Source organism: Scylla paramamosain, chromosome 7, assembly GCF_035594125.1.
Source record: "Scylla paramamosain isolate STU-SP2022 chromosome 7, ASM3559412v1, whole genome shotgun sequence".
NCBI lineage: Eukaryota > Metazoa > Arthropoda > Malacostraca > Decapoda > Portunidae > Scylla > Scylla paramamosain.
The window spans coordinates 33,040,616-33,050,615 of record NC_087157.1 but is presented as its reverse complement, the minus strand read 5'-3'; the positions used below and the strand labels follow the sequence as shown (position 1 = coordinate 33,050,615).

The 10,000-nt window shown below is 43.9% G+C and overlaps 1 protein-coding gene across 1 annotated transcript in view; it reads left to right on the top strand.

Moving 5' to 3' along the window:
• The window catches only part of LOC135102387 (RNA-binding protein fusilli-like), a 132,969-nt gene that overhangs the window by 20,352 nt on the left and 102,617 nt on the right, over nucleotides 1-10,000 (top strand). The window contains 1 exon segment of the mRNA XM_064007572.1: nucleotides 9,454-9,670. Coding sequence (XP_063863642.1) covers nucleotides 9,454-9,670 — 217 coding nt within the window.

Here is a 10,000-nt window from a genome sequence, read left to right as displayed (position 1 = left end):
TCCCTCTTGTTCCCTCGATTCTCTCTTGGCTCCCACTTGGCCCCCTCTTGGTCTCCCTCTTGGTTGCCCACTTGGTGCCCTCTTGGTTCCCTCTCGGTCTCCCTCTTTGGCTCCTCCTTGGTCCACCCTGGTTCTCTCTTGGTGGTGTCCCCGTGTCGCGGCACTCACTGGCAGGCTCCTCACGCCCTCACTACAGAGCGTTGACCCCCCTCAAGGTCACGCCGCGGCTCCAGGCTCCCTATGGAGACAGTGTGTGCTGGCCGCAGTGGCGCCCACCGTCACTCTCCTTGACTTACCTTGTGGTCTGCTGTCTTCGTTAGGAAACTGCCTATTAATCAGCATGCAGTGTCTATCTGCTGTATCTATCTGTGTCTAACATGTTTTCAAAGTCTATCTATTTGTCCATGCACTGTATGAATTTATATGTATTTAACTTTAGTTTTTCACTGTCTGTGCACAGTACGCCTTTAACAATATATGTTTGACTGATTTTCACTGTCTCTATATCTATCTACCGTATCTATCTATCTAGCTGATCTAAAAGCTGATCTTTTAACCATCTATTTGTCTGTCCACATTCATCATTATCTATCTGTATCTACTTAACCGATATTTTTACCGTATGTTTTATCAACCTACAGTATCCATCGGTATCTATCTGGCGTTTTCACGAGTACTTAAAGATTGAGAGGGAAGTTATTTTGAAGTAATTTTATGAAACGTGACGCAACATTCGCCTGTCTAACTAATGAGGAGCTTCCCTCTCGACTGTTGTGCTGGCGAGGGCTGGACTGCTTGTTTGCTCTTCTTTATTACCGAACCAAACTTTTATATGAGCAAGACACAAACGAGAGACTGAACTCTTGTGTACAACTGGCGTCCTTCAGATGTGCACGAGTTTGTCTACTCTTTGTTTTCTGAATACAAACGTGCATTGGTTGTATCCTTCATTGTCCTGCATGGTGGCGGTTTTCATAGCGGATGAATGGAATGGACTCAGTAATCAGGTTGTTAGTGCCAAGTCATTTAAAAGAAGATTAGATAGATTTATGGAGGTGAGGTTACGTAGATATGTTTTATACAGGGATTGAACTGCCACGTGTAGGGCTGATGGCTTCTTGCAGCTTCCCTTATTTTCTTATGCTGCCAAGAATTACGGTTGGCTCATACGAGTGATGTGTTATGTGTTACGGGGCTGTTCATTGTGTCGTGAGCTTGCTGAGAGCTGTGAAGGCGGTGGTGGTGGTGGTGGTGGTGGTGGCAGTAAGAGTACATAGTTGTGGATTGTGTGCATGAAATGGTGATGACAGTGAAGCGCCATCAGTACACACACACACACACACACACACACAGAGAGAGAGAGAGAGAGGGGGGGGGTGCGTGGATGTGCTAGTGTGCGCGCGCGTGTGTGTGTGTGTGTGTGTGGCGCGGGGATCGGAACCCTACTTGGTATCTGAGCCGCTCTCTTCCATGCAACAGGTCCTCACCTTTACTGTTAAGTGTATTTAATTATTGGGTGTTGTCTCTGTGCGCCGCGGAGATAAAGACGAGGTGAGGCAGGGCAAAGGGGGGCGGGAGAAGAAGGAAAAGGAGGAGGAGAAGGTAGAAGGTAAAACTAGGAGAGAAAGAGAGAGGAAAGTGTGGTGAATGAGTGGAGGTGTAATGGTGAGGAACACACTAGGGATGATGGAGGAGAGGCACAAGATGAAGGATCACATAGAGGAAGGTTGACAAGGTAATGGAAGCTTCAAGATGTAGTAATAGTAACGATCTGCCCCAGCACCCACATGGCTTAGGTTTCAAGTCATTCCAGTCACGATGCTCCTTCTCACCACGCTGCTACGCCCTTCATTCCCCCACCCACGCCCCTTCAACCCTTCATCTCTCACTAATCACTCTTCCTCACCTCTTCTCTCATTCGCTCCTCTCACTCACTCCTCGCTCTGCACGTCTTTTCATGTCACAGTATACGCCTTCACTAACACCCACCTCTTATCACGCTGTGTTATTTTCATACGGTATTAATAACTCTCCACCTTTCCCTGTGTGTTCCTGGCGGTGAAGAGAGAGAGAGAGAGGGGGAGAGGGGAGAGGGGGAGGTTAGGTAGCAAGGAGGAGGGGAGAAGGAAGAAAGGGAGAGAGGTAGCTGAGAAGATACCTGTCACGTGTCTTTGTTTGTGAAGCGATCAATGTGAAGTGATGGAAGGGAGGGGGAGGAGATGGAGGAGGAGGAGGAAGGGGAGGGAGAGAGAGAGAGGTAGGGGAGCTCAGATAGTAAAGTGAGGGAGGAGAGGAAGGAAGAAAGGAAGAGCTAAAAGAGATATTTGTCACCTGTGTGAAGTGATCAGTGTGAGTGACGGAAGAAAGGAGGAGGAGGAGGAGGAGGAGGAGGAGGAGGAGGAGGAGGAGGAGGAAGGAAGGAAAGGAGGGAGGGAAGTTAGATAGCAAGGTGAAGAAAGGAAGGAAGGAAAGAAGACAGGTAACTGAAGAGAAGATATTCGCCACGTGTCAGTATGAGGTGACGGAAAGGAGGGGGAGGTGGAGCAGGAGGAGCAATGGTGGTAGGGAAGAGAAGGGTGGAAGGGTGGAAGGTTTGAGGGGGAGGAGGCGTCTGTTCATTCAGTAGTGTGGAGTGTGTTGGCTAACCTCACAGTTTGGTCATGATAACTCTGGCTTACTGAGGGATTACTGTTGATAAGATACCGCGGAGAGTTGTGATAAGGCGAGGCGAGGCGAGGCAGCGTGTGAGTCAAGGAGCAGATGTGAAGGAACTGGTGAGGTGAGGCTGTCCACGGGGTTTGGTAGCAACAGTGTGTGGTGGCAGTGGGGTTTTCTTTGTGTCGCATAGAGAGAGTGACGGATAAGTAAACAGAGTATTTATTATAGGTCAGAGGAATATATATTTAATTCATATCTGTTTGTATTTTGTACAGGCTAGTTATTAGACATTACACGTTTAAATGATCACATGTAATATAGCGTTTTCTTTCCTTGAGAGAGAGAGAGAGAGAGAGAGAGAGAGAGAGAGAGAGAGAGAGAGAGAGAGAGAGAGAGAGAGAGAGAGAGAGAGAGAGAGAGAGAGAGAGAGAGAGAGAGAGGTCATGTAAATAGACTTTCATGTATCCTCGTTTCACATTTTATCTATTTTTATCCTGCTCGGTCCACATTACTTTCTCTCCTCCCCCTTTCCTCCCCTCCCCTCTTCCCATACCCCCAACCCATACCTACACCCCTCCAAACCCTCCCCCCTCTATTCACACCCACCCCACACTCTCCCACTTGACTTACTCACATGATAATATCCACACCTGTATCAATTATCTCGACCACAGGTGTGTTCAGGGTGCTCTCTCTCTCTCTCTCTCTCTCTCTCTCTCTCTCTCTCTCTCTCTCTCTCTCTCTCTCTCTCTCTCTCTCTCATATGGAAGGTGTTTAAATTGTAAATGTGCTTAAATGTGGAGTTTAAATAAATTAGGTATGTAACTAAATATTAAAGCTTGACTAACTGTGATTAATAATAGCCTGAAGATTCTCTCTCTCTCTCTCTCTCTCTCTCTCTCTCTCTCTCTCTCTCTCTCTCTCTCTCTCTCTCTCTCTCTCTCTCTCTCTCTCTCTCTCTCTCTCTCTCTCTCTCTCTCTCTCTCTCTCTCTCTCTCTCTCTCTCTCTCTCTCTCTCTCTCTCTCTCTCTCTCTCTCTCTCTCTCTCTCTCTTTTTATTTAAACATAGGTACATTATCACCCGAAGGCGCACTGCCGTGTGCAACCTATTTTAGGGGTGGGACACAACACACAAATACAAATATAAATATATATACATATATATACATTCTTTATGTTAGACTTATATTAATATTGTAAGCAGGGGGGTTGGGAACGAGCCCCTCCAGTGGCTCTCTCTCTCTCTCTCTCTCTCTCTCTCTCTCTCTCTCTCTCTCTCTCTCTCTCTCTCTCTCTCTCTCTCTCTCTCTCTCTCTCTCTCTCTGTGTGTGTGTGTGTGTGTGTGTGTGTGTGTGTGTGTGTGTGTGTGTGTGTGTGTGTTTGCTCTATTTTTGAGGTAATGGTATATTCAGGTGACAGGTGCGTGGGTGGAGTGAGGAGGGCAGGGGAAGGGGAAAGGGGAGGGGGTGTTCAGGTGACACAGGGCGGCAGGTGCGTGGGTGGAGTGAGAGGAGTGTTCAGGTGTTCAAGGAAGGCGACTGTTGCGATTCACCAAAGAGAGGCAAGTCAATATGAGGAGCAAGGAATGTTTTTACACACTTACATTTATTCACTTTTTTTTTTTTCCTGTGCAGTGAGAGTACATAGTTAAGAAAACCTGATCTGATGAACATTATAGGGAGAAGGGACATGTAAAGTACACGCCAGTAAGCAGAGGGATGTTTGTACACTCTTATACAGTTGTTACACTGATGCTGGAGTGTAACGTCTCCATTGATTGTACTTCTAAATACGATGGGGACTCGATAATGAGATTCCTGTTTCACGCGCCATTTGTCGTACATATTTTTTGCGGAGATCTCAGGAAGGTGACCAGCAATTGTTCTTTAGCAGGGCTGGTAGATGGCCGTGCTCTACCGCAACGTTGCTTCTGAGCGTCGTGAACAGTTCTATGTGCTTCAAATGTGCCTTTATGTGCTTATTTCTGGTGCGAGCAGTGGTGCGTCGCATTGGTGGATCTATGCCAAATGGTCTTCTGAATTGTCTTTGCACTTTTTTGACATTTTCGTGCTTCCAGTAACATTTAATGACAAAGTTTCTTTCTTTAAAACTTAGTCGTTCTTCTGTCATTAATAGGGTTAATTGTTCTGAAAAAAAAAGTCTATTAGTTGTAGAGAGTCAAACAGTGAGTATATTTTTGGGGGAGACTGTGTTCATTCATGTCAGGAACATACTTACTCGTATGTTGACGTGACCTGATGAACATTTTTAAGAAGAAAAGGCAAGTACATGTTTTTATTTGTTTATTTTTTTAATATTTTTTTTTATAGAATGAGATGCAATGTATCCGTGAAGTACTATTTTTTGTAAGGATCGTTACGTGAACTTGTGATTGTTGTTACCTGTTTCTGTACCAGCACTTTTTTTTTTTTACAATGTTTTTATTTAGTCATTATTTTCATGGCTAGTGTTGGCATTGATGGCACGGAATACTCGTTAAACTGTCGCTGGAATCACTAACATTTTCTCGCATTCATAAACACTTCTTTCCCTCTCTCATCATGACTGTTTTCAGAGGCCACAGAGACTATTGGTCGAGCTTCCATGGCTGGTTTTCCTGTTGGTGATAGGGAATACTCGTTAAACTCTCTCAGGAATCTTGAAAACTTCCTTGAAAACCACAATGACTTCTCGTATTCATAAACGTTTCCTTCCTCTTTCAAAGGCCACAGAGGTTAGTAGTCAGGTTTCCATGGCCGGTTTTCCCGTTGACGATACAGAATACTTGTTAAACTATCTCTGGAATAACGAAAACTCCCTTGAAAACCTCGATAAATTATAATAAAACCTGTTAGAAGTCAGTGTGTTGAAGAAGCTGAAATGTTTGATCGTTCTTGATCCCAGAGGACTTAGGGCCAGTATAAGCGTATCATCAACAACTTATTACAGGCTGTACTGGGAGATGTACTTGGGTTTTCAGCGGTGTTTCTTTTGCTGAAGTGAATCTATTTGGCACATCTTCCCTTAATTACTATCCTCACTGCGACCTTTTTTTCTTGTCCTTCAGCCGACTCTAAACATTATACTGGCTAGACGTTGTAAAATTGTCTTTTTTTTATCTCTTTATTGTAGATGCTTATGAATATTACATACATTGCTTTCAGTGGTGTGAGCTGTTGCATTTGGCAGTGAAAGGGTTAATGAGGGGTCTCCATCATCACTGGGGATAAAGACGTCCATGATAACCCGATTTAAGCATGCCTGTGGCCTTTCCAATGTTTTTTTTTTATGACATCACTAAACGTTGAAATTTCCTCTGCTAGACAAATTTTCTCCTTTACTCGTATTTAATATCTATAACTTTTTAAACACTGTTTTTGTGGTAGACTTTCGTAAATATTAACCTTCATTTTCCTCTCTTCTTCTCTCCTGTGTCTCGATGCAAACCATTTCAACAATGCTAGGAAAGTTAGCGGAAGACAACCATTGTTTTCTATATAAGGGGGAGCACTGGCCGAGGGCAGTAAAAAGAACGAATCAAAGGACCACTGAGATGCCAAAACAATAAAAAGAGTTAAGAATACGAGGCTTTTAAGATCAAGAATGAACGCTAAACAGTGGAAGAGAGTGCGTTGTGTTACTGAACCTCTACCGTGACTGTAGTAGTAGTACTGCACCTGTAGAGCACATCTTATTCCTCCCGTACACTGTAATTTTCTCAGGCTTGTAATCCTTTGTAATTCCTTATACTGGAGAATTTACATAAGGAGGACGATTTTGTAAACTGCTGTTCTTACCTGGTTAACGTTTTGCGTAATGTGAAAAAAAACAAACAGTTGTGAAAGGAAGAAAGGGAAGACGGAAGCAAGAGTGCCGTGGGAAGAAAGGAAGAGGATAACTATTTCTATGGGGTGTTACGGTGAGGGAGGAGGGAGAGGAGGAAGGGAGGAAAGGAGTGGGGTGAATAGAACACCTGTCTCTCTCTCTCTCTCTCTCTCTCTCTCTCTCCACCTCCCGTCTACCTGGCTGTATAGGAAGATTATGAGGGCTCTTTGTGTGTGTGTGTGTGTGTGTGTGTGTGTGTGTGTGTGTGTGTGTGTGTGTGTGTGTGGATGGATGGCTGCCTGGCTTCGCCCTAGGTCTATCTATCTATATATATGTGCGTTCGCCTGTCTGCCTGTACTTATCTCTCTATCTGTCTGTCTGTCTGTCCTTTTGACCTTCATGCACTAAAGGAAATTCATACTCGAATATTTTAACCGTAAGTAAAAAAAAATACATACATATATATATAATAATAATAAAATAAAATAAAAATACGCTTGTGCCCTCACTCCCAAAATCACTCCTTCAAAACACATAAATCAGGAACATCCGATCGTCCTGCCTCGCATTCCTCGTCAGACGCTGAATATGCAAAGCTGACTGGAGGAAAGAAGACTCCATCCCATTTGCCGACATGTGAAGTGTTCGTTGTTCAGTCCTCCCACCACTAGACAACTTTTCCTATAATCACACATGACTTTTATTCTAAGCTCTTACATTGTAGTCTGTGATTAAAAAGGAGACAAAATTAACATCCAGTTTTCTTTATTATTCTTGTATGTCCTTGCAAATAAATTCTTCACAGTGGTCTGAATGCTAAGAGGTGTACAGACTGATGAGGTAGTGAGAGAGAGAGAGAGAGAGAGAGAGAGAGAGAGAGAGAGAGAGAGAGAGAGAGAGAGAGAGAGAGAGAGAGAGAGAGAGAGAGAGAGAGAGTGGGGGGAAGGGGCGGTGTATAAAGCACTGGAAACAGACAGGCTTACATACGTTCGTGGTCAAAAGTCAGATAACCTACAGTAACTCCCACTGCGTTCGTCACCTCCCTTCAGTATTAACCCTTGACATGGCGCGAGTCTTGAGGCCCCAGGGTTTGGTGAGGAGGCTGCCAGTGGATCAGGGGACGTGGGTTACAGGGGAGATGGTAAACACGATGGAGTACAGAAGCTTACACGACTTTTGTCCTTGACTGTATCATGCACCACCATCACTACCACTACCACCATCACCGCCATCACCACCATTATCATTACGTATCACCACCACTACCAGTATCCTCGCTAAACACAGCGGTAGTGAGGGCGGCAGGTTATTGGATAGGTATACCATTATTAGACTTACATTTTGCGATGGTCTCAAGAAAACATTTAGCACACTACAGGAGGACTGCCTCAGTACGTATATAAGGAAGACTGCAAGAAGCCATCAGGTTTGCACGTGGCAGTTCCTGTATGAAACGTGCCTTCCTATTTCCATCTGTCATCCCCATCCATAAATTTGTCTGATCTTATTTTAGACACTCTTATGACTAACAATTTGATTACTGAGTCCATTCCATTTGAGAATCAGTGTCTTCCTATCTCTTTTTTATGCTTTATTAAACTTTACCAAGCTTGATCCCGTTATTTTTTGCCTTATCCTGATTACTGACCATGAGGATCTTGTGTATGTCGCCCCTATTTCCCTTGCACCACTTAAATACTTCTATCAAATCTCTTAATCTATGCCACTTGGGGATATAAATTTAATAGCTTCGATTTACTTTCGTAAGGAATATTTCTCATCCCTTGTATCTTTTTTTTTTTTTTTGTCATTCTCCTTTGTACTGACTCTAACAGACCGGTATCCTTCCTGCAGTATGGGGAGCACAACTGCACAGCATAATCTAAATGAGGTCTGACAAGTGCCAAATGTAACTTTAATATTATTTCAAGACCTCAACTTTAAATGCAGCGGGACTTGTAGTTTGAAGTAACGAGTAAACATGCAGGGGAACAGTCCCAGCTGGTCTTCCCATAACACATCAGTGTATGCCGTAACTCGAGACAACTGCTACTTGCCTCGGTCGTGCTGTGTGTCATAAGAAGTAATTAGACTTGATAGCAGTACATTTGAGGTTTGCCGCGAGCTGTTTTCAAAAGGGTTCACTACGAAATGTCGCCCGTCTACTCCTTCCTTCCTTCCTTCCTTCCTTCCTTCCTTCCTTCCTTCCTTCCTTCCCTCCCTCCCTCCCTCCCTCCCTCCCTCCCTCCCTCCCTCCCTCCCTCCCTTCGTGAGTGACGCGTTCAGTGACTGGTGATCATTCTACTTCCGGGAGAGAGAGAAGCTGCAAGTTTGCGGCGTCGTGTGGCACTAAAACAACAAAAAATATCTTTTGATTATGCACACAACGTAAACAACTATACTCCTTCGCTTCTTCTTTTACAAAAAAATTTAGATGGAGAAAAAAATGCTGGTTCATTCCGTTTTTCATTTCAATTTTCTGTTACTGATTACTATTTCTCTCTCTCTCTCTGTATGTGTGTGTGTGTGTGTGTGTGTGTGTGTGTGTGTGTGTGTGTGTGTGTGTGTGTGTGTGTGTGTGTGTGAGAGAGAGAGAGAGAGAGAGAGAGAGAGAGAGAGAGAGAGAGAGAGAGAGAGAGAGAGAGAGAGAGAGAGAGAGAGAGAGAGAGAGAGAGAGAGAGAGAGAGAGAGAGAGAGAGAGAGAGAGAGAGGGCGCAATGCCATTGTTACATTTACGGAAACAAAAGTGACATGACAGAGATAAATGAATAAATGATGCAGTTTAATATGCAGTATACTTTTATTTACTTGTTTCGTTGACTTGTGTACTTAATTATTTTTATTTACTCATTTGTCACTCTTCTACCTTTGCTGCTCTAATACTTTTATTTACTTACTTTTATTTACGTGTTTAATTAGCTATTTCTATTCACATGTCTTATGAATCCCTCCTCTCCTTCTTCTGTGCAGTTTGACGCCATTCTGAGCAAGATAGCGGAGAGCAACACGTCCCGCGTCGCCATGGTGACGGACGGGCAGCTCCACCTCCGCCAGGTGCTGCATCCCAAGGCACTCTCCAGAAACTTCACCTTGCCAGACTATTACAACTCCTTCTACGACCTGCGAAAGGAGTTCAAGTCCTTCTACCACTCGGAGGATATGGCGAGCGTCCCTGACATGCTGAGCTGTATCCTTTTGTACTGCCGTTAGTGGCGGGACTCAAAGGTTTGCTGGTTTGTTAAGTTACTGCGGGGTTCAGATGTGTGTATTGTTTGTTGTTGTTCATTGGTGTTATCATAATTATTCTTTGTTCTGATTCATATTCTTTTGTTTCATTATCGTCATTACTACAACTACTACTACTACTACTACTACTACTACTACTACTACTACTACTACTACTACTACTACTACTACTACTACTATTACTATTACTACTACTACTGTCATCATCGTCATCGTCATTGTTATTAATTTCTGTGGCTGTGGGGTAAATGTACGAGACGTGGAGATCTTT